At 38.5% G+C, this 25,169-nt stretch overlaps 3 protein-coding genes across 4 annotated transcripts in view; 1 reads left to right on the forward strand and 2 right to left on the reverse strand.

Moving 5' to 3' along the window:
* Positions 1–1,929, forward strand: part of LOC137182647 (Fanconi anemia group A protein) — a 23,160-nt gene extending 21,231 nt beyond the window's left edge. The window contains exons 38-42 of the mRNA XM_067589005.1: positions 352–445; positions 651–726; positions 964–1,114; positions 1,205–1,303; positions 1,416–1,929. Coding sequence (XP_067445106.1) covers positions 352–445; positions 651–726; positions 964–1,114; positions 1,205–1,303; positions 1,416–1,514 — 519 coding nt within the window. The 3' untranslated portion in view covers positions 1,515–1,929. The remainder of the gene's footprint in view (positions 1–351; positions 446–650; positions 727–963; positions 1,115–1,204; positions 1,304–1,415) is intronic.
* znf276 (zinc finger protein 276) lies at positions 1,741–11,820 on the reverse strand. 2 transcript variants are annotated; one of them, XM_067589008.1, is made up of 12 exons: positions 11,563–11,820; positions 9,763–10,064; positions 8,572–8,881; positions 8,394–8,437; positions 7,873–8,307; positions 6,251–6,332; positions 5,978–6,058; positions 5,559–5,678; positions 5,375–5,450; positions 4,788–4,905; positions 4,225–4,324; positions 1,741–3,887 (listed from the first exon to the last, which is right to left on the reverse strand). In XM_067589008.1, the coding sequence occupies exons 2-12, from the start codon at positions 10,004–10,006 to the stop codon at positions 3,617–3,619; spliced, it is 1,881 nt and encodes a 626-aa protein (XP_067445109.1). In that variant the 5' UTR covers positions 10,007–10,064; positions 11,563–11,820; the 3' UTR covers positions 1,741–3,616. The 2 variants fall into 2 exon arrangements, with proteins under 2 accessions (XP_067445109.1, XP_067445107.1); XM_067589006.1 differs by lacking the exon at positions 11,563–11,820 and adding an exon at positions 11,263–11,419.
* A 5,993-nt stretch (positions 11,821–17,813) lies between these two features.
* LOC137182649 (golgin subfamily A member 6-like protein 25) lies at positions 17,814–24,477 on the reverse strand. Its single transcript, XM_067589009.1, has 4 exons — positions 24,410–24,477; positions 21,232–21,514; positions 20,696–21,046; positions 17,814–20,510 (listed from the first exon to the last, which is right to left on the reverse strand). Exons 2-4 carry the CDS (start codon positions 21,485–21,487, stop codon positions 20,278–20,280), a joined length of 840 nt encoding a protein of 279 aa, XP_067445110.1. The 5' UTR covers positions 21,488–21,514; positions 24,410–24,477; the 3' UTR covers positions 17,814–20,277.
* Between the last annotated feature and the right edge of the window lie 692 nt (positions 24,478–25,169).

The raw sequence follows: 25,169 nt of genomic DNA on the forward strand, positions 1-25,169 counted from the left end.
TTTAACAGCATGCTGTTATGAGTTGACTTATCTGAAGCTTCAAACAAAGCACAAACACAGTAAAACAAAATGATCCCAAGACTCACTCTTGGTAAATATACACACGTGTACATGATGTGCAAAATATTTATGAAAATGCTAAATATTTTTGGTGGCAGTTAATATATTAAAATTGTCAGATAGTATGTAATAGGTGTATATAACAACGATCCTATAGTAAGACTTACATTGAATTACATGTCAGCATGTTAGCATTACAAGCTGATGTTAGCATTTAGCTCACATTCAGCTCTTGTTTTAATGTGTGGTGTTTTGCTGTCCTGTATTGTTGCTGTGTGATTGTTTCTGTAGGAGAAGAGTCATCAGAAAGTCAGCAGTTTATGCACAGAAGTCCTGAATGTGTTGATGGACTCTGCTGACTGGCTGCTCATCTTTAAATCAAACGGTACAGTTTATATCCTCTTAAATCACACCTCAGTTCATTCCATATCATCTGAGCATATAAAATACAAAACTAAAAAACACCTACTTCACCCTGATTCAAAGTCATCATTTGTCAGATTCAATCTAAAATTAATTTAACATTAAATCTTGCGTATATTCAGGAGTTGTTAAACTAATGTGCCATTTTCCCTCCCCTCCAACTCTAGAACAAGGTGTTTACCAGTCTGTTACCATGGCGACATCAGATGAGTTTACTCGACTGATGCCTTGGGCCTTCTACAGGTTAGTTTTTCAAGAACTAGTAGTAGTTAAACCTTAAACCATTAACACTCATTTCCACATTAAGACCCCCTGTAGATATTACCTGTAGTTACTCTCACAAGTCCATCAGTCAACCAATAGATTCGATCATGACCAAAACTAATCAGGACAACAGGAAAGTGGACAGGTGAATGCTACTAATAGTCATAATGTAAATTCTTTCTGCAGTTACTCTATGTAATGTGTGTGTGTGTGTAGTATGTTGCTGCAGCAGAGTGCGGAGTTGCTACACAGAGCTGTGCGATGTCCAGGGTTCCTTCACACCGCCGTCCTCTGCTACATCAACCTGCTCCAGCTCTTCCTGGAAGGAAACACGCCTCCACCAATCACCGAACCCCCGGACAATCAGGTGACTGAGCCTCAGCTGGTCAGAGCGATGGCAGCTTCACTCAAATCTGTGACATTGCTCTGAATTCAATTATATAAACTGTGTCATCAGGTGGAGACGTCTCAGATCCTGAACCACGCCAAACAGTTTCTCCTGAAGGCCATCTCTCAGGCGTCTCCTACCACGCTCTCCTCCAGCCAACTCAGACAGGTAACCTACACACACCTGTAACAAGAGCTTCTGCTGATGGGATACATGCTAACTCATCGTTTCTCTCGTCTTCTTCACTCTGGTCTCTCTGCTGTTGGGTTTACTGGTCCAGCTGGAGTCCTATTGTGCAGACCTGGACCCAGAGGTGGCAGCGGCTCTGTCTGTGCATCTCGACCCTCACAGCCTGAGCCCGGAGATGGATTTCCTATGAGCAGCTGCTTTTAGGGCTGAGAAACTGGCTAAAGAGAGCTGTGACACTGACTGAACTGCAAAATGTTCTTCACTCCTCCAAGATGTGGATGTGTATTCTTTACAGTGACGCTGACTGAAGCTTCTGTATCTGTTCTAATGTATCAAATGTTACTTCTAACACACACACATGTTGGAATAGTTCAAATGGCACTTCACCGTTCAGATTTTACAAGTTAAGACTTAGAAAAGCTTCTACATTTTATTTACAGGTCTTTTTGTACATACTGCACACACTTAATCATACATACATACATACATACATACATGTACATCTGAAGCCCTTTTGACTGTTTACAATACAGAGAGAAACTCTAACTCTGTAAAGAGTTATTATATACTGTAATAACTTAATAAAAAACAATGACCTAATGAAATTGAACTGGAAGTAGTTTACATATGTTAAGGTAACAAGAATATTGCATTATAGAACTTCAAATTGCATTTATGTAGCTTACACAGTCGTTTACTGTATACGTGGCTGTTTCTGTGTACTTCACACATGGAGTGTAAAATCATTCTTCACAATCGTCACATCACCTCTGTAACAGGCACCAAGAAGTAGCTGTCATCCCCTAAAACTTTAAAATCTCTTCTGCCTTCAGATGGAAGAAAATATCTTACAGTCATAAACTGAATGCAGTTTACCAGCAGTTGTTTTTATAAAGTCTGTCTTCAGTTTATGCTGTGTGGGAACAAGAACGCCCCACCTGTTGATCAGGATTCTAGATGCTTTCACTCCAGAGCGACAGGTTGCACTGAAGCGTTTGGGAAGCCTGCTGCTTTCCTGAAAACAAGCTTAGAATATGGTAGACTTGGTCAGAAAATGTCCTGACAATAAAATAGATTCATTATGGAATGAAAATCAATTTGCGAAAAATATAAAAAGAGCTGTCTGTAATTATCAGAAGAATGGCCACTATATCCACTAAAATGAAACATTATGTTAAAGGCAGAGTCAGTCATTCTGGAGAAAGATTGTTGATATTTGAACTATACACCCCTCCCTTCGTGCTCCTTTAGAAGCTCCGCCCCCAAACTCATGGATGTGCAACGGCCTAGAGCGATGTGTCAGCTGTAGAGTCACTTCTGTTCCTCTCACACTTTATCAAAAGCGAAAAAAAATTGGTCTCGTGAGCACTCCACACTCTCCGCCTCTCTGCAGCCTCCCCTCTTCTCACTCAACCTGCGTTCAGCGTCCCTGTCTACAAAAGCAGCCGTCTGTCAGCTGCAGCTCCTGAGAGGACAGCGGCCGGACAAACTGCCTTCACCAGGCTGACTGACAGCAGAAATTTACTGAACCAAAATAGTTTGAATGTCGGCTCCACAGGATATTGACAGTGTTTGTATTTAATGATTCATTGATACGATTAATAAGTTGAAAACACATGTACAGCAGGATATTTGTGTGATTTAAACAGCTGCCTGCTCTGATTATGCTTCTTTAAATGCAACAGAAACAGACTCGGAGCATTAAAAAAACATGGGGGGTCTCCATGAGACAGTCTGGGATTCAGTGTGGATTGATACATTTAATAAAATGGAAGCGTATCTATTTCGTGAGAAAACACTTAGCAGCAGAAAACAGTTCGCCAGCCCTCCTCCACCATTCAACAGGTGCTGGACACAGGAGACTATAATGTCCTCGTACAGACAGCTGCTCTGATGACTTCCCCCTGTTCTGTGCACAAGCATGAACGACCCCTGCTGATTGGCCAGAGTAGTGTTGTGTGGCTCGGTCCGAGCCACTGTGTTTGTTTCCCATTTACAGAGCCAGTGCAGAAGGGACAGCTGACAGACTATGAGGAGATATTCACTGAATTTGACAAAGCATGTATTGAAAAAATCTTTCTCCAGAATCACTGACTCTACCTTTAAACGTTTTATTTATATGACACACAAAATGATCCATAATTGATGTGATTCCCACTTAAAGAAATGTTGGCAGAAAAGTCAGATAAACATCGTCGTGTATCATTGAAATTCCTCCACAGTTGTCAGAAATGGTCCCTGTCCCACAGTTTATGTAAAACCACAGCAGACTTGGACCTGGACTCCCTGTTGTCATCTGTCCTGGTCTTGCTGAACCACCTCGCCCGTTAGTGTAATGGTGTGCAGGTCAGAGTACAGCTGCTGCTGCTGGCTGCTGCCTCTCTGAACCTTGGCCTGAGTCAGCGGGTGGACCATGGACATGTGGACGTTCAGGTTGTGGGCCTTCTCGAAACGTTTGCCGCACATCAGGCAGGCAAACTCCAGGTCGGCCTCTGCCTTGTGTTTGGTCATGTGGTATTTTAATGACGCTCGCTGGCGACACTGGAAGCCACACACCTCACACCTGCAGGAAGGGAAAACTGAAAATGTCATCAGGGTTATCTCATATTGGGTTTAGAGACAACAAATTTTTAGCAGACTGCCTGCGTTACAAACTGGGATATGGAGTCTGACAGATTTGCCAGGCATGGAGGGTCTATACTAGGGACTAAAAGTCAGAATATCTTGGTCTCTTCAGTCCCTCAACTTTATAGAAATGAAATACTAAACTGCTGGAGAGAGACTTTAAAATTGGAAAAGGTGTGCTTGCTCTTGAATTTGTCCTTAATTAAATCTGTTTGTGAATTTTGTATCATCTAGCTGAAATATTTCTCCCTGCATGTTACATCATCAGTACTTACTGCAGTGGTTTGGCTCCTGAATGTCTCATCTGGTGAACTGAAAGGTGTTTCCTCTGTTTGAAGGTTTGGCCACACTGGTCACAAATGTAGTTCCTCTCCTCTGGGAAACACGGAGTGGAAGAAAACATCAGTAGAGCTCAAATAAACACCCACCACATGAAACAACTAACGCTGTAATTAAAAAAAAAAAAATCTTTTTTTTTCCAATCTAAACTCATTCAGCCATTACAAAAAAACATGGGGCAGGTATTGTCTTCTCATTAAAACATTAGTAGGACTGCTTGGAGACACTGGTTGGTTACTTCAGTATATCAAATGAATCCAAACAGATATTCTACTGTGAATGTGCACAAGTATGTTATTATTGCTCTTCCTATTGTTAACATGAAGGTTTAAAAAGGCTGTTTCCAAGCTGTGAAAGAACACAGTTCTCAGGGACATGCTGAACAATTTTGGGGAAAAAAAAGTCAAATATAAAGTTGTTGACACTCAGTGTTTAAAGGAGCCTGTGGAAATGCCTGTCCGAAAACAAACATAAGTTTTTCTGCTGACCCCACATGTACCTGTGTGGATCAACTTGACGTGTCGCTGCAGGTAGCGGTCGATCATGAAAACCTTGTTGCAGCCGGGATGAGGGCAGGGTCGCTGTTTCACCTCCTCATGATGCTCTTTTATGTGCTTCTGAAGGACCCATTAGATAATAAAACCAGTCATTTATACGGTCAAAGGCAGAGCATACTGACACTTAACGCAGGTGTCAAACACTGACTTCTCATTCATTTTCTCTGTCTTGCGTGTATAATAATTATAAGAATGAGTAATGTGCAATAACTCAGCACACTAAGTGCTGCTACACAGACCTCTGCAAGTAACAATTTCAATGTTGCTGCTATTCTGTCCAAACCCTGTCCGGGTACTGTGGAGAACTTGTATCTAAAGGTAGATCGTAAGGTTATTTTTCCATACACCATATGAGAGCAATTGGAACAATAACGGTATATATTAACGCAGCAGTACTGATAGCAGTAGTGGGTGTCCTGGGTATAGCAAGCCAAATACACTTCATTTCTACTGTAGAAGAATGCTGAATATGTAACACTAAGACAGTGACAGAGTGTCAGTTTGCCGTCCTCTGAGTGTGTATTCTGACCTTCAAACCATCAGGAGCTCTGTAGACGGCTGTACAGCCCTGATACGGACACTTGTAGATGTTGGGAAGCTCCTCTCTGACAATCAAAACACAACCATTTTTTAATACACATATATGCAGAACAACGTTATAACAGCTGACTACATGCATTTTGATTTGAGGGGTATCAAATATCTGTCCATACCCTTTAGGTTTGAACTTGTTCTTCCAGCCAGGTTTGGGTCCTGGTTTCTTTTTGATTTTGGGCTCCTCTGGGGCCTTTGGGCTTCTTCTTCTCTTGCTGGGGACGTTCACCCTGCGAGCTCTGAGAGGGGATAGAGAGGTTACAGCCATAACCTGCTCTTCTTTTATTAAAAATATATATTTTTGCACATTTTTATGCCTTTATTGGACAGTGACAGTTTAGAGGAGAAATGAGGAGAGAAGGAGGCAGGGAATCATATGCAATAAAGGTCCGCTGCTGGAATTGAACTGAGGATGTTGTGGTTATATGGCATGTGTCTTAACTAGAAGGCTACTAGTACCTGCACTTCTGTCAGAGTATTTTCACTATATCTCTACTGTTTTACAAACACTTTGATGAAGCAGAATGTTTCTACTCACCTCTTGTCTGAGTATGGCTCAAACAACTCGTCTGACAGTCCTCCTTTTCTACTCTCCACAAACTCATCCTCTGAGATGACTCTGGACACACACACACACACACACACACACAAGCACAAGTTTTTCCAAATGTTTAGCACTTTTAAGTCCCATTATCAAACCAAAACTGTTAATAGGTGATGGCTGTCATGGCTCTCAAAGATATCTTAATCTCATTTTAAAGTTGAATGAGAAAAACTATATATGTAAAACTATGTGCTGTATGTGACTAACCGATCAGACAGATCACTGTCAGCGGTCCTGTCCTCCAGCTGGGCCGGAGCAGGAGACAACGCCTCCTCATGGCCTGGAAAATCTAGTTTAAGAGAAAACACAACCATGTCAATCAACAACTCATACTGACACACCACAGGCTACATCGGACTAACTAACAGATACAGAGAACATACACCGTGATACGTTCTTAACATCTGCCAAGTAGAAAACATGAACATTAGAAGCTTCATGGAGGATTTATTGCAGGAGTATTGAACCTGTTGGAGCAGCTCAATTATCTCGAGTGTGAAATTCTCTTGTAAATTTGTATTAACACCTATATTTACTGTCAGTTTCTATAAAACTGATATTTAATTACACGTTTATTTGATATTAGGGTTCAAATAGTAGCAGTCAGTAGCTTGATATCAGGTTTCAACTGGTGTTCAGATATGTCAAACGATGAGTCCGCAGTGATATGAAGTATCTGATTGTAATTAGTACTGTATGCACAACATTTTCTAGTTTGCCAAATGTTTGATTAAACTTCATCAAAACCTTTGACAATACACCTGATATTATCAGAATGACATGTAATTATTTTTCAGAATTTTCTCACCTACATTTTGACTGTGTAAAGTTTAAACAGACAAAAATACCAAAGTTTTGCACATGTGATGTCATTGCCTCACACTATAAGAAGGGTTGTGGAAAGCAAAGTCTCCCCAGTAGCACAGTCAGTAGTCACAACCTCTGGGGATACAAAAGTCATGGGTTCAAGTCCCAGGCTGTCCAATTCAAACCTACAGCACATCCATCTATGTGTGACAAAAGTCTGCCTCACTGAAACCTATGGTTAATTCAGAAGTCCATCACTCTATTTTTTTAAAATTATATTTATAAAAACAAGTGACTTTGCTCGGCTTTGTGAGGCCTGAAACCTGCTCGCAGCTTTAAGTTTGAAAGATTGAGCAGCTTCCTTCTGTTGAGCACACAAAGCTTTCAACCCACAAATTGCCACTTGCGGCTATATTTGTCAATGACTTTGCCTTAACATAAATACAGCAAAAAATTCTCTCTTGTTTGTGAGTGAGTAGTGGCAGCGAGAGAGAGAAGAAAAAAGAGAGAGAGGCAGTTTTCCATCTGCTACTATACACTATTCAGAAAAAACAGATACAAATAGTGAGGTAGTGCAGTAAATAAATCAAGTACAGCCACAAAGCACCTGTTACATCATCTAAATGAGCTGCAAACATGTTGATCTAATTAACTGGCAACTGAGTGAATATTAATAGTACAGAGACAGAGGTGAGTACACAGCTTCTGAGACATGTTTTGGGACGGACTGTACAAAATATGATTGGTCATAATGAATAATACACTGGCTAAAGCAATGTGTACAATTCAGAATAGGGTAGTTTGAACCTTTGATAGGACATAACACCACTTTATCCTGTTTTTCCAATGACTTCAAATATATTGTATTACATTGTGGCGCTAAATTCACTCTTTTATATGATTTCTCTGATGCACGTCGTCTACCAGGTTTCCTTTCCATTTTATCCTTATTTATATATGTACAGTATATACTATAAAGTATATAAGATATAAAAGATTTCTTGACATGTGAACAAGCTCACCTTCAGTGTTACTGGTCCAGTCAGCCAGCGCTGAGCTCTGAGTCTGTGGTGTCACTGCAGGTGGACTGTGCTGAGCCAGACCGGCTGTACTCCCTGATGGGGTCCTTCCATTCCCACTGGGCTGCTCCTCTTCATCATCTACCTCCTCCTCCTGCTCCTGTTCCTCCTCCTCAGACATCCCTCCATCACCATTTCCACTCCCTAACGCTCCACTAAAGTTCAATGTGTATGCTGGGTTGGTGGCGGTGCTGCACTGGGTGTCCATGGTGTAGCTGTGACCGTCAACACAACCCCACACAGCCTTGACGGAGCCCCAGCACCGGCCCTCGAGCACCTCCTTCAGGTCGGGGCAGGATCGGCAGCCCTCTCCGTGGTGGTGAACCCAGGATACCAGGCTATGGAGGCACTTAGGGTCTGAGGTAAAGGACGGTGGCGCTGAAAGAAAAAAAAAAAGCACAATGTCTCAACAGAGTGATGCAATCAGCGATATCAAGAAATGGGGAAGAAATTATGTTATTTACTTGTTGACACATGGTTTTCTGATGATTCTGGACACGCATTCTTCCTGAAAAAGAAATAAAAAGATACTGATGTTTGTATATTTTCTGCATGAATAGTTGACAATCCTGCAATATGTTAACACTACTAGGATAGTTTATTTGTAGAAGAACTACACCTCTCCAGACCCCTTGTGCTCACCAGCTTTTGGAGTTTTCTTTCCCAACCGGCAGGAGGTTGACTCTCTGCAGAAACCTGACCAGGATGCTGTGGCACTTGTAGAACTTGGTGTGACACTTCTTGCAGATATATTCTGATAACCGCGGGTCACGGTCCAACTGGACCCCGACCAGTCGCTGGAAGTCTGTATGGAATAAAAGGGGTGACTGGGCATCTGAGTCTTCTTTAACAATATCTGTTGAATTCTGAGGCCACTTGTTGAAGGCATGCCGCAGACTCCGTGGAGAAAACTTCCCATGGCAGAGCCTGCAGATGGCAGTAGATAGTCTACCTGTTGGGACAAAAACAAAAAACAGATCAGTTCTTTCTAAATTGTCAGTCAGAAGCCAAAATAGTTAAACAGAAGCTTTTTCTGGTGGATTGCCAAAGGATAATGAGTCTACCAGGGGACCTTGGGTATAAATTGGTCATCTTTACCTAAATCAGTATTTCCCCAAGTGGGGGTCTGGACCGCTCAAGGGGTCCCAAGAGAAATCCGAAGGGTCACAAGATAATTAAAGCGATAAAACAGACAAACACACAAACATCTCAAAATTAGGTTTACTTTTCTCTACTTTTTGGGGGGGGTTTCCAAGCAAAAATACTGCATACTTGTGGCATTAAAATGCCTTTAAATGAAACATTTTGAGAAGGAAAAACTATATGTTGGGTTAACATGTCCACACTAAGACCAGAACTTTTCAAGTTGAGTCATTTTAAGTGGTAACATTTTAACGAACTCCATTCAAAAATCTGGATTTTAACTCTTGATTTAACTTGGCTTTTTATGTTGAACATGTGCATATAAAACATGATTTTATTTTGCAGTTAATGGACAATCTTCAAATAAACATACACTTGATCCAACAAGCAGCACTTTGTTAAAAGTAGTTCCACTACCACCAATAGAATTATGTTGACTGAGCCTTTGAGGGAATAGTCACTTCTGAGGACTTAAACTGTTTTGAATTGAGTGTTATATGGTACATTATGATGTGTTCATAAATGGGAGCCAATGACTACAAAAATGTTTCAAATGTTTGCTGAAAACAAAGTGACTATAGGGATAAGCAAATAAACTATAATCTGCCAGTTTTTGAATGTGATTTGGTTTGACATTCTGTCTATACAAGAGAAGATGCCACAGATGAGGGCTGGTGCTGAGCCACTCACCTGAAGATTTTGACTTGCTCTCTGGATGTTTCTTTGTGTCTGTCACACTGAAGTCTGAGTTAGCAGTCACATGTGTTGCAGCATTATCATGGTAGAAACTTTCTTCGGTTACAGGGGCGGTCTTCCGAGGTCTCCCTCTGTTTCCAGGAGGCCTCTTCCCCTCACTGGCACTCACGGTCGTCTGTGTGCTGCTGGTCTGTTGTGAAGCCTCAGATGACCTCAGACGTCTGCTTTTTTTCTTCATAGTTTATTCTACACTTGGATTCTCAGCAGCTGATTGTGATGATGGAGCTCTGCTGCCTCTGTTGTTATAAAGATTAGCAAAGTTAGCCAAATTCAAATTCATTTGATCCCATTTATTTTGATATATTAAAGATCCCCCCAGACATGTATTAAGATATATAAAAATACTCTGCTTGGAACAATATGTGTCTGATATGGATTTTCCACAAAAAAGATTAAATTATCTTGTTAAAATCCTTAAAATTATATCCCTCCTTCTTCGCATAAAAAATTCCAGAATCTATGAATATGTAAATATATTCATTTCAGACGTTTAACAGCAGGACACAAGATGTGTCCTACGTCACTGTAAAGTCTATTCTCAGTGTTTGTGCACTGGAGGCTTCAAGTTTCCACATCATATTTGTGTAAGTTGAATATTGGACCGCAGTTGGCCCCAAACTAGTTGTAATGTCATAAATTATGCTCGTAGACCTGCCCCTTAAAATCAGACTTTCAATGAGCAGAGAAACTTTCCACTTTCAGCAGATAAATGTGAAGAGAGCCTTCTAGTGTCAAACTCTGCACAGTGAAGATAAAACATCCAGCTGAAGTAACAAGAAGAAAAACAGATTTTAAACAAAAGGGGGACTTTAAACAATCATTTTAACAATTGAATTACTGTCTTTGTTCCATCAATTATATTGTTTACGCATATTGAATTATTCATTTGCTTTTGAAGTCCACTTGCTACCATTTATTTTTGCACTAGCATGTTTCTACTTGAAACGTTCACACACTGCTACTTAGTTAACATGTTACATGAACACATGCAACTGCTAGTTGCTACATAATAAAATATCATTTTGTTTGACGACGACTGGACCACTTGCTGCTGACAATGTTTTACCACAGTGATAATGTTATATAACAACACAACATGTAACCTATCAACATTAAACCTTGAACATTCAAAACCCTTCGTGAATTGTTTGGCAACCAAATCCTCGTAAATTACATATATACTGCATATTATTCTAACATCAACGTCATTATCCATATTTATAGTCTCTGTTCATTTCAATTTCTAGTCATGTCCAGTAAAACAACCAGACACACACGTCTTTGATATCTGAACCTTAAGTTACATTACGACAATTTTCTGTTGAATGCTGTTCATTTCAGTTAGCTATCGTTAGCTGGTTAGCTGAGCACTCTGGTATGTTTACTACCGTTAACGTTAAGACTAATGCAGTCCTGTGGTGTAAGTTAACCTACCGTGAGTGTATGTAAATCCTAGCACTTGAAGTACATGTTTATAGGATGAAGGATGGCATTCTTCAGACAGGAAAAATCCACTGTGGTTTCTACTCTGCCCCCAGTTGTAAACATTAGAGCCCGGAAGAGGAACTGGAGGAAACCGCAGGAGGTGACACGATATAGCGCCACCTGCTGTTCATACACTGAAATGTATCAGTGAGGCCACTGTATTTAAAGGACAGGTTCACCATTTTCAAGTCTGTCAACAATAACAGTCAGGTGTCCATATGCCTTCATTAATGCACCTAGTTGGCTTACCTTCTTTGTTCTTCTTTGGAGTGTTTAATTAGTACTTGTGATGTGAATATTGTTCATTTTACCTCTCCTGCACCTAGGCCTACAGATTACTGTGCTGTGAAAACATGCTAATTATCCTGCCACTTGCTGAATGTAGTGTCCTTCTTTTCTTGTCTTTGTTGAGGTACATTGCTGTTTAACTTAACATAGTATTTATATTGGTGCTTTCTGTTGTAGGATAGTTTAAAGTGCCAAATTACTGCCGGTAACTCATATTCAGCCCAACATTTCTAGTTGATTGATAGTCGCTAATTAAGTGCTACCTCATCTGTACTCATCTGCCATGTCCACTTAAAGCCACCAGATGTCAATGTTTATCCCTTAGGTTAATTTGCCTTGTTTAATAACTATTGTGGTAATACATTTGTACAGGAAGGTGATGTTGGATGCCTGACCTGTATATTCAAATATATGGCTTATTACCGTGACTCCTGGCGTATATTGGTTAGCAGTCTCAGTATGTGACAGGTAAGGGTCAGTTAGTATGTACAGTCCTTTCAATCTCCACTAATACTACAGACCTGAAATTCCCCTGCACATCTACACAAGAATTGTTCAATCACAAGTCCCACAAGGAATTGAAACACAGTTCTTTGGAGAGTCAGAGGTAATGACCTTCATTACCTATCATTTTAAAATTGCCATTTTAGACCTGTTCTCATCATTGTTTTGTGCAATCTCTCTTTTATAGCCCTTTCAACACTGAAATCCTAGCACTGTTACAAGACTCTAAGTTATCTTTGCCACAAAGGCTGTCATTGTTTATTCCTTGCAAAGTTTATTCCCTCCAAATGGTCATGCTTCAGTCATCTTTGGAAGAAGTAAAAGTTTTATTCCTTTAATAGACTATCCACTACAGTACATGGAGACTTATTTATAGAGTCATTCATTTACCTATATTTCTTTCAAGCGACTTTTTAAAAATTTTTATGCCCAAACCATTGCTTTATCCCCCCTTGTTCTACATGTGTGGGCCCATGAACAACATGTACCTGCATATGGAGGACAGACCAAAGAAAGACATGCAACCAAATGTACACAAATTGGATTTGCGCATTGTGAGGAAGTACATTGATGTACCATAGAGGAAGAGGAAATGGTAGCTTGTTTGGCTGCAGAATCAGCCAACCCATCTCTATGTGTCACAGGATCACAGGATTGCAACTTTATCTTTGGCTAGAATGCCCTCTCTTGTAAGTGCGTACAGTTCAGCTGCTTGTGCTGAGATACCATTAGGTAACGCTTGAGCTTCTATCACTATCCAGTCATTTACTACAGGACCTAACCCTAACCCTAGCCAGCAAGGTGTTTATCAGATGGTTTACATAATGAACCATCAGCATTCAGAATCAGATAGGAATTAGGTATTGGTTTCTGCAACAAATCTGGCCTTGGAGACGTGTTCGTTTCAATAATAGCAAGGCAATCATGCTCATCTTCTGCCTCAATCAAAGGAAGGAGAGTGGCTAGATTTAAGGAGGTGAGTGTTTCAAAGATATGTGGGAACTGTAATGAATGCTCACCTCCTGTCCTGAGCGACGTGCTGCCGCCATATGCTGAATAGCAGAGTATCTTAAAGAAGTACAATGAAACCCCAAAGTATGGTTTACATTTTCTACTACCCATCTGCAAGTGCCTTCATCATTTCAAATGTTCATTTTAAAAAAAGAAACCTCCCACAGAATTTTAATACCGAATGAGGAACATGCACCACACAGTCCAGACTTAGTACAATGGGAGAAAATCTCTTAATCATGGTGGCAACTGAAGCCACTGGTCAGTTGCCACAAGTTATTGACCAGAAGTCTGCAGGAAAACTCTCTGCATGCCTAGTTAAACTCTCAGATAAAGATTGGCTTCCCGGACAGCCTTGGCTCAAGGCAAGGCAAGGCAAGTTTATTTGTATAGCACATTTCAACAACAAGGCAATTCAAAGTGCTTTAGTCAAGACAAAACATAACACCCAGAAGAGAGGTACAGCTTGACCCAAGAGGGGACAGCTGGCTGACATACTGATATATGGAAAATGACTTCACATTATACTCTTATATTATTGAATTATGATTATGTTATACTGCCTTTATGGCCAAGAACACATTGTAAGACTTTGTGCTCTCTGCTTCCCATGTGAAAATATTTTCAAAAAATGTTATAAAAAACGAAACTGTGGGATTCGGCCTTCTACTCTTAATTCTCAGCAGAGATCAAAAGAAACTCCCTAGAGATATGGTGAATTAATTAAAAAATACCTGTTCGGGTGATGAATATGGGATGTTTGTGACGCACACAGCTGTATGTACAAATACCAATACTGAATACAATACCTCTTTCAGCCTAGCAAACTGGGAGATCTGCATTTGCAAATGCATTTGCAAAATCCTTTTATTGCAATAAAACCCCCAAAAGACATATACTCTCTGTGAATTCATCTATTAATAAGAGGAATATTCCCAAGACAATGGATATATATATATATATTGATTCCACTATGGTTATATTATTGTTATCACAACAACTATTGCTGTTGAATTTGTGAGTATTATTTAAATAATTTGTCAATCACTTTTCACTTAGTAAACTGGTTTCCATTTTGTATTTCCTTTTATTTTGTCTCTATAGAACCACACAAACACACTCTATCTTCAACTGTAACACCCAAGCCATTAATAAAGAAGCTGGGGGTATTATCTTAACTCTAACAAAACTTGAGATCTATATCAGGTGACACGTGCACTGCCATAAAAGATGCCTGTGTATGATGCGGCATTGTACTCAAAGATCCTGTTAAATAAACCACATAGCCAATAGATATTTTCCCAGCTGACATTTTATAACAAGAAAAAACACACTGTTCCACTAGAGTGTCTCAGTGAGACATGACTGCGAAGAAGTACACAAGTCAAAACAAACACCAATGTTATTTGTTGATTTTTAGAAAAACAACTGGCAAACTAAATTGTTGAACTGCACAGTGATAAATATATGGATATTATGTAACATACAATTTCATCTGAATATTATTTGTGTCTTATTTTCAAGTTCAGGTTTTGTTGTCATCTGAAGAGGAAGCACCAGGAACCAACCAAGGTAACATTACAAAACCAAAATGAATAATATACAAGTTACAGTATAATGAAAAATGTTGCTGACATCCAACAGTTGATATATATATATATATATATATATATATATATATGCACTGAACAAGTTAGTTACAATAAGAAAACACAAAGTCTGTGTAGAACATGTGTGAAATTACATATCTGCTAAATCATTTATTAGATTGTGTTAGATTAGCTCAGATTAGATCATATCAATTTAGATTTGATAGATTCGATTCAATTCAACTTGAATTTGATCATTAGAATGTATTGGACAGTGTTCACTACATATGTATGCTTCTTACTTTCTTAGACACTAGATCAAATTACATTAGGTAAAGTCAAAATAGATTAGATTTCATTCAATATAATTCTATAGTATTGATTGTATTGTACAAGGCACACAACAATTATCTTGTATGCTTCATTTTCTTTTCTGTCTAGACACTAGTCTCTTGTATTAAATTATGTTAGATTAGAATATTTTGGAATAGATCAAATTATATTAAATCAGATTAGAATCTATAGTATTACATTTTGTTTGGTTGTGTTAGAAAATACACACTACTACTCTTTTGCATGCCTCTTATTCCTTTAAAAAAATTTAATTTTACCTCCCACCACCATCCCTCACTGGAGGACAAATAATTTTATCCTTTATTACAATTACCATTTAAAAAATTCTCCTTTGCTTCTCTAACTATTTTAATCCTGCTTTGAAATTATTTTTCTGCTAGCTAAACAATTAATTAGTTAAGAGAACATTATATTAGATCCAATTAGATTGTGTTGAACAATGCACACTACAATTATTCAATTCAGTTCAATTCAGTTCAATTCAATTCAATTCAATTCAGTTTTATTTATATAGCACCAAATCACAACAAAAGTCATCTCAGGGCACTTTTCACATAGAGCAGGTCTAGACCATACTCTTTAATTTACAGAGACCCAACAGTTCCACCATGAGCATGCACTTGGGGACAGCGGTAAGGAAAAACTCCCCTTTAACAGGAAGAAACCTCAAGCAGAACCTGGCTCTAGGTGGGCGGCCATCTGCTTTGACCGGTTGGGTTGAGAGAGAAAGAAGGAGGGAGGGGATAGAGGAGAGAGAGACACAGAGAAGCACAATAACAACAACAATAATAATAGAAATATGACTAATAATAATAATAGGGCATGGGTGTCAAGCAGCATACACAACAGCATGGGGTCCCCACAGCCATGGTCCACGGAAGCCTGCAATCCATAACTAAGGGGTCCACAACCCTTATCTATCATAGGAACCTGTGAGACAAGAAAGCACAAAATCTCCGGGGAGGAAGCCAAGTTAGTAACATGCATTAATGGTACATGAATGCATACAGACACACACTACATACAGATGGAGAAGTGGTGGAGGAGAGAGGAGCTCAGTGCATCATGGGAAGTCCCCCGGCAGTCTAGGCCCATAGCAGTGTAACTAGGAGCTGGTCCAAGGCAAGTCTGGTCTGTGTTTTTCAGTGTAAGTGTGTGTTTTTCAGTGTGTATGTTTTTCAGCATAGCTGTGTTTTTCAGTGTAAGTATGGTTTTCAATGTAAGTGTTTGTCTGTGTTTTTCAGGTAGGTGTGTTTTGCAGTGTGTTTTACAGTGTGTTTTTCAACATAAGTGTGTTTTTCAGTGGAGATGTGTTTTCTGTAACTTTCAGTTTAAGAGTGTTCTCAGTGTAAGTGTGTTCTTCAGTGAAGGCGTGATTTTCGTTTTAGGTGTGTTTTTCAGGGGATGTTTTTCAGTGAAAATGTGATTTTCAGTGTAGGTGTGTTTTCCAGTGTGAGTGTGTTTTTCAGTGTGTGTGATTTTCAATGTAAGTGTTTTTTTTGGTGGAGGTGTGTTTTTCAGTGTAAGTGTGTTTTTCAGTGTATGTGTTTGTCAGGGGAGGTGTGTCTTTCGGTGGTGGTGTGTTTTCCAGTGTGATTGTGTTTTTCAGTGTGTGTTTTTCAATGTAAGTGTTTTTCAGTGTAGGTGCGTTCTTAAGTGTAATGATGTGTTTTTCAGTGTATGTTTTTCAGTGTGATTGTGTTTCTTAGTGTGTGTTTTTCAATGTAAGCGTGTTTTTCACTGTTGGTGTGTTTTTAAGTGTAAGTGTGTTTTTCAGTGCGAGTGTGTTTTTCAGTGTATGTGTTTGTCAGTGGAGGTGTGTTTTTCAGAGGCGGTGTTTTTTTTGGCAGAGGTGTGTTTTTCAGTGTATGTGTTTGTCAGCGGAGGTGTGTTTTGCAATGTAAGTGTTTTTCAGTGTAGCCATGTTCTTAAGTGTAATTACGTGTTTTTCAGTGCGAATGTGTTTTTCATTTTGTGTGTTTTTCAATTTAAGTGTGTTTTTCAGTATATGCGTTTTCCAGTGGAGGTGTGTTTTTGGCAGAGGGGTATTTTTCAGCGGACGTGTGTTTTTCAGTGGAGGTGTGTTTTTCGGCAGAGGTGTATTTTTCAGTGGAAGTGTGTTCTTCAGTGGAAGTGTGTTTTTCAATGGAGGCTTTTTTCATTGGAGATGTGTTTTTCAGTTTAAGTGTATGTTTTCCAGTCTGAGGGTGTTTTTCAGTGTGTGTGTGTTCTTAAGTGTAACTGTGTGTTTTTCAGTGTGAGTGTGTTTTTAAGTGTAAGTGTGTTTTTCAGTGCGAGTGTGTTTTTCAGTGTATGTGTTTGTCAGTGGAGGTGTGTTTTTCAGAGGTGATGTGTTTTCCAGTGGGCGTGTCTTTTTTGGTGGAGGTGTGTTTTTCAGTGTAAGTGTGTTTTTCAGTGTATGTGTTTGTCAGGGGAGGTGTGTCTTTCAGTGGTGGTGTGTTTTCCAGTGTGAGTTTGTTTTTCAGTGTGATTGTGTTTTTCAGTGTGTGTTTTTCAATGTAAGTGTTTTTCAGTATATGTGTGTTCTTAAGTGTAATGATGTGTTTTTCAGTGTATGTTTTTCAGAGTGAATGTGTTTTTCAATGTGTGTGTTTTTCAATTTAAGTGTGTTTTTAAGTGTAATGGTGTGTTTTCCAGTGTGAGTGTATTTTTCAGTGTAGCTGTGTTTTTCAGTGTGATTGTGTTTCTTAGTGTGTGTTTTTCAATGTAAGTGTGTTTTTCACTGTTGGTGTGTTTTTAAGTGTAAGTGTGTTTTTCAGTGCGAGTGTGTTTTTCAGTGTATGTGTTTGTCAGTGGAGGTGTGTTTTTCAGAGGTGGTGTTTTTTTTGGCAGAGGTGTGTTTTTCAGTGTATGTGTTTGTCAGCGGAGGTGTGTTTTTCAATGTAAGTGTTTTTCAGTGTAGCCGTGTTCTTAAGTGTAATTACGTGTTTTTCAGTGTGTGTTTTTCAGTGTGAATGTGTTTTTCATTTTGTGTGTTTTTCAATTTAAGTGTGTTTTTCAGTATATGTGTTTTCCAGTGGAGGTGTGTTTTTGGCAGAGGGGTATTTTTCAGCGGATGTGTGTTTTTCAGTGGAGGTGTGTTTTTCGGCAGAGGTGTATTTTTCAGTGGAAGTGTGTTCTTCAGTGGAAGTGCGTTTTTCAATGGAGGCTTTTTTCATTGGAGATGTGTTTTTCAGTTTAAGTGTATGTTTTCCAGTCTGAGGGTGTTTTTCAGTGTGATTGTGTTTTTCAGTGTGTGTGTATTCTTAAGTGTAACTGTGTGTTTTTCAGTGTGAGTGTGTTTTAACTATTGTTATTTTGCATGCTCGTCATTTCTTGTGACGAAATTTAAATCCCTATGTGGATGCGCAAAGTATAATTTGCGTTTTATAGAGGGCGCATGCGTCCGTAGTTAGCGTACCCACTACAGAGGGCACTGAAACCTCTTGAAAGCAGGCCATCTTCCTTCTCTTCCTCCACTCCCTCCTCTTGATTTTTCTTTTTTCTGCCTTTCTCGATTTTGTGTCTTATTTTCTCCTTAACTTTTTGTTGTTTCTCTAGGAGCTCCTTCCTCTTAATTTTGTTTTTAAGTGTAAGTGTGTTTTTCAGTGCGAGTGTGTTTTTCAGTGTATGTGTTTGTCAGCGGAGGTGTGTTTTGCAATGTAAGTGTTTTTCAGTGTAGCCGTGTTCTTAAGTGTAATTACGTGTTTTTCAGTGTGTGTTTTTCAGTGTGAATGTGTTTTTCATTTTGTGTGTTTTTCAATTTAAGTGTGTTTTTCAGTATATGCGTTTTCCAGTGGAGGTGTGTTTTTGGCAGAGGGGTATTTTTCAGCGAAAGTGCGTTTTCCAGTGGAGGTGTGTTTTTGGCAGAGGGGTATTTTTCAGCGAAAGTGTGTTCTTCAGTGGAAGTGTGTTTTTCAATGGAGGCTTTTTTCATTGGAGATGTGTTTTTCAGTTTAAGTGTATGTTTTCCAGTCTGAGGGTGTTTTTCAGTGTGTGTGTGTTCTTAAGTGTAACTGTGTGTTTTTCAGTGTGAGTGTGTTTTTAAGTGTAAGTGTGTTTTTCAGTGCGAGTGTGTTTTTCAGTGTATGTGTTTGTCAGTGGAGGTGTGTTTTTCAGAGGTGGTGTGTTTTCCAGTGGGCGTGTCTTTTTTGGTGGAGGTGTGTTTTTCAGTGTAAGTGTGTTTTTCAGTGTATGTGTTTGTCAGGGGAGGTGTGTCTTTCAGTGGTGGTGTGTTTTCCAGTGTGAGTTTGTTTTTCAGTGTGATTGTGTTTTTCAGTGTGTGTTTTTCAATGTAAGTGTTTTTCAGTATATGTGTGTTCTTAAGTGTAATGATGTGTTTTTCAGTGTATGTTTTTCAGAGTGAATGTGTTTTTCAATGTGTGTGTTTTTTAATTTAAGTGTGTTTTTTAATTTAAGTGTGTTTTTAAGTGTAATGGTGTGTTTGTCAGTGTAAGCGTGTTTTTCAGTGGTGGTGTGTTTTCCAGTGTGAGTGTATTTTTCAGTGTAGCTGTGTTTTTCAGTGTGATTGTGTTTCTTAGTGTGTGTTTTTCAATGTAAGTGTGTTTTTCACTGTTGGTGTGTTTTTAAGTGTAAGTGTGTTTTTCAGTGCGAGTGTGTTTTTCAGTGTATGTGTTTGTCAGTGGAGGTGTGTTTTTCAGAGGTGGTGTTTTTTTTGGCAGAGGTGTGTTTTTCAGTGTATGTGTTTGTCAGCGGAGGTGTGTTTTTCAATGTAAGTGTTTTTCAGTGTAGCCGTGTTCTTAAGTGTAATTACGTGTTTTTCAGTGTGTGTTTTTCAGTGTGAATGTGTTTTTCATTTTGTGTGTTTTTCAATTTAAGTGTGTTTTTCAGTATATATGCGTTTTCCAGTGGAGGTGTGTTTTTGGCAGAGGGGTATTTTTCAGCGGACGTGTGTTTTTCAGTGGAGGTGTGTTTTTCGGCAGAGGTGTATTTTTCAGTGGAAGTGTGTTCTTCACTGGAAGTGTGTTTTTCAATGGAGGCTTTTTTCATTGGAGATGTGTTTTTCAGTTTAAGTGTATGTTTTCCAGTCTGAGGGTGTTTTTCAGTGTGATTGTGTTTTTCAGTGTGTGTGTATTCTTAAGTGTAACTGTGTGTTTTTCAGTGTGAGTGTGTTTTAACTATTGTTATTTTGCATGCTCGTCATTTCTTGTGACGAAATTTAAATCCCTATGTGGATGCGCAAAGTATAATTTGCGTTTTATAGAGGGCGCATGCGTCCGTAGTTAACGTACCCACTACAGAGGGCACTGAAACCTCTTGAAAGCAGGCCATCTTCCTTCTCTTCCTCCACTCCCTCCTCTTGATTTTTCTTTTTTCTGCCTTTCTCGGTTTTGTGTCTTATTTTCTCCTTAACTTTTTGTTGTTTATCTAGGAGCTCCTTCCTCTTAGCTTGTTGCCTTATTTTTTTCATCTCCAGTTCAGGTGTGTTTTCTGAAAGAAAATATCAGAGTTAAACTACAGTTAAACATCTAAAACATTTGAATCTTGAACTATGCAGGTTGTTACAGCACACAGAATAACAATAAAAAAAAACTCTCTGACATCTTAAAAAAAAAATGAAAAAATTAACAGTGACCCTGTAACAACAGAGCATGTATGAAAGTTGACATTCTTACCAGCAAAATCAGCAGCCACCTCCTTCTCGTATGTTCTGGAGATGTCTTTGATAATTTGGTCATTCTGGCGTTTGAGGTACCACATTTTCAGCTTTGAAACGACACCCTTCTTGGGAACTGACTCTTTACTGTCTGTCTCCCCCTTCTCTCCTTCAGTCTCTTTGTCCTCCACATCCTTTTCTTCACTGTCCTTACTTTTTCTGTTATCCTCCGCTCCATCACTCTCCTGACCTTGTTTCCCCTTCTCCTTTTTGCATCTTATTCTCTCCTCGATTTTTTGTTGTTTCTGCAGCAGCCTTCTCCTCTTTGCCTGCTGCCTATATTTTCTGAGCTCCATTTCAGGAGTTTCCTCTGAAAGACAGAAAATATCAGAATTAAGCATTGACTACAGTTAAACATTTGAATTGTGAACTCTGAAAGTTGTTACAGTACACAGAATAACAATTTTAAAAAAAACCCTTTGACATTAAAAGTGACTCTGTAACTACAAACATATATAGAATTAATTGTCAAAGCATGAAAGTTGACTTTCTTACCACCAACATCAGCAGCCACCTCCTTCTCGTAGGTTCTGGAGATGACTTTCATGAGTTGGTCCCTCTGGTGTATTAGGGACTGCATTTTCATCTTTGAGATCAGGCCCTTCTTTGGAACTGACTCTTTGCTTTCTGTCTTCCCTTCCATACTATTCTTCTCCTGTCTCTCTTTCACCTCCTTCTCTTCTCTCTCCATCCAATCAGGTTTTTCTCTGTTGTCTTGAGTTTTTCTGTTCATTTGAGTTTTTCTGTCCATTTGAGTTTTTTTGCTCTTTGCAGTATTCTGAAAGGTAAAAATTACAATGTTTTAATATGATTGCAAACTGAATTTCAAATAGACAGTTAAATGTTACTTTTTGGTTATTTGGTTATTATGGGAATTAATGTCTTCTGCTTCCATTTACAGTTTCTACTTTGTGATCACTTTCATTTGCATAAAGATTTGTAGCAACAGGGGCTCTGATTGGCTAGCTGCGAGGTTCTGACCTCACACACAACACTCACCACCTTAAGCAACACATAACAGCTAGCCTATCATTATCATTTAAACCTCAGTTCCTGCCAGGACTCTCCTTTCAGCATATTTTAAAAATTGCCAAAGAGAAGTGGTTACGTAGTATATGACAGTCCTGCTTAATATCCGTTTATTAAAGGATAGGTTCACAAATTTTCAGCTCTGTCCTAAAACAATAGTCAGGTGCCCAAATGAACATTGACACACTTTTTTCTTCTGTAATCATACTGGACATCAAGAGATCCCTTTATAATGCACTTTCAATGTGAGTGATGGCGGCCAAAATCCACAGTCTTCCACTGCTCTGTGCAAAAATGTATTTTAAAGTTTATCTGAAGCTAAAATGAAGCTTCAGTCATCTAAATGAGTCAAATCAAGTAGATATCTTTCAATGTTACAGTCTTTTTAGTGCCAAACTCTTTTTGTTACTATACTTCCACTTCAGCTCAAAAGGGAAACACTGTCTGAGGAAACACAAAGAGGGAATTTGATGCTAAAAACTCAGACTAACTCAGACTGCTGAAGCCTCATATAAACTTCAGATCTACTTTTAAATGCATTTTTGCTCAAAATGATGACTTTTGGATTTTGGCCCCCATCACTTACATTGTAAGTTCATTATGAAGGGATCTTCTAATGGTCAGTATGAACAGGAGGAATGATTACAGCAAGCAAAACCTGTTTCAATGTTCATATGAACATGGGACTACTGTTTTAAGACAGACAAATTGTTAGACAGACAGATAAATTGAAAAATTGTTAACCTATCTACAGTACCAGTTAAAAGTTTGGACACACTTTCTTAAGTGGAAGGGAAGGTGTGTCCAAACTTTTGACTGGTACTGTATAGTAAAACTAACGCTTTCTGCCCATGTCTTTCACTGGGTGAAACAATGAGCCAGATTTATTAAGGTGACACCAACACATATGAGTTCAACTACTGACATATGACTACTAATTTATTCCTTCCTTCCCAATAACTCAAGTTAACAAGCCAAACCCCAAAATGTAGATGGAGCAGAGCCTTATTGGGTGTATTAACCTTAATGTAGGCTAAATATGGAAAGAATTTCTAATTGTAATCACTACTGAAGAAGTAATCAGTCATTATGGTTACTATACATGTTACTCAGTAACGTTGATGGGTTAGTAAATACTGTAATCTAAAATGTAAGTAATGAAAAAAGTGATTCTTCTCACAATAACATAGTAAAATGCATTTCTTACTTACAATATATATTTCCCTAACAAAAGTTTTTTATTCTAGGCTAATTAGTGTAGCTATCTAATTATCTCTGCTAAAGCTAAATAGCTTAGTTTAGTGAGATCAGGGGTACTCTTTACCATTAGGCAAGGTAGGTGACTGCCTACCTCCTAGTTGGGTCACCCAACTAGTAGTGGCCCCTAACAGCTATAGATTTATTATGATGTTTAGATATGAAAAATATAAAATTATTATACCCCGAAATTACATACAAAAAGGTTCCTAAGCTCTTTTAAAAAAATCATTGTCAATGTGTGACCTCCCCTGCCCAACAGACCAAGAGAATGATGATAATATAAGAAAAAAACTGCATTCAAGGAAGAGAGAGTGTCAACTAGCAGCTTATAAGAAAAGAAAAGTGCTTGCAGGACAGAGGGAGAGAGGAGTGCAGCAACACTGCAATGCAATACTGCAATTATAACGCGTAATATAACACAAGTATTACTTGTTTTATATTATGTTACATGTTACATGCATTATTATTATTATCATTATTATTATTATTATTAGAGATGTATTGCCTAATAAAAACATTTGAATGTTAATCTTAATAATTTTAACTACCTTATATACTGCTGGGTAGTTGAATCTATAATGATACATCATATTTTATCTCTCCATTTATTTTGTATGAAAAAATTTTAATCTGCCAATGTAGTGGAGTATAACTAAAAAGTAGTATAAAATGAAAATATTGAAGTAAAGAAAAAGTACCTCACTTGAGTAAATGAATGTAGTTTTTTTCTCAGTTCATGTCAGAGACGCAGAGGAAAAACCTGGTAAATGACTGTGACGTTAGTTATGGAAACCATCACCCTCCTTAATACCATATGCTGAAAAGTAACCAAGTACATTTACTCAAGTATTATGTTTGCAGTTATCAGGTACATGTACTTTACTTTAATATTTCCATTTTATGAAACTATATACCTCTACCGGGAGGGATTCAGTTCCATCTGTTTCAGAGGGAAACACTGTACTTGTCATTCTACTACATTTAACTGACAGCTTGTTACTGTTACTTTACAAGATTTCACACACAAAATATATGATCAACAAATAAAATATGATGCATTATTATAGATTAAACTATCCAGCAGTATATAAAGCAGCAAAAAGGGGCACCACCTTGAACAGACATTAAGTAAATGTGTGTACATTGTGCTAATAATACTTCTGCACTTAAAGTAAACTCCTGAATGCAGGACTTCTACTTTTAATAGAGTGTTGTTAGTGTGGTATTCATAGTTAAAAGTTTTTGTCACCACCGCCAATCCCAACATTTTCAATTGGACAAAGGGTGAAAATAAGGCATGAAGAAGGCCCCTCGATTGATTATGCCTAAGTCCCCAAATCACTAAATCTGCCCCTGAGTGAGATTTGAACAAAGTGCGTCTTACCTTTTCAAGGGTCTTGGTGGAAAGTGTCTGTATAACACAAGCTGTACTGATACACTGTGCTGCTCTCAGCATTCCGTTGTCATGAAGAACAAAAAACAAAGGCTCAGAATCTAGACTGTCATACTGCATCACTGTAAGCTATGACATCACTGAAAACAATCACATCACACATCAATGTGATATAACTGGCCAATACTCAGCATCATGTTATGTCGCACATCTTTGGACATTCTTTCATCACTGCCAAAAAGCTCTGATGTTTAAAGTTTTTAAATGGGCTAACACTGAAGCTATGCTGCAGATATGTGTCAAATTCTATTTTAGATCATTAAAAACACTGGTGAAATAACATTCAGCTCATGTCTGTTTTCATGTAGCCTACTGTATGAACGTTATGTTAGCTAGTTAAATCTGTTGATTTACTAAATGGGAAGTAGTTTTGATGCTGATGCTGCTAAATCAAAAATATAATAGAAGTCATATTGTGGCTGATTTCAACTTCTTTCCTGAGAAAAATGTGTTAAAAATACCTCAGTCCTGCAGCATTTTCCTGTTATAACAAGATATTTTTAATATTATTCTGAGATATTTTCTTGTTATTACTGTTCTATTTTTTTTTTTTTTTTTTACAAAAAACCTTTCTTGTAATAACAACATAACCCAGATGGCAAAATTGCTGTGGCCCATATCCAGCCCACACCTGACACTTTCATGTGGCCCACATACCGCATGGAATGATGGCACTTGGGCAGTCCACTGC

The sequence above is a fragment of the Thunnus thynnus genome, chromosome 5, assembly GCF_963924715.1.
Source record: "Thunnus thynnus chromosome 5, fThuThy2.1, whole genome shotgun sequence".
In the NCBI taxonomy this organism is placed as follows: Eukaryota; Metazoa; Chordata; class Actinopteri; order Scombriformes; family Scombridae; genus Thunnus; species Thunnus thynnus.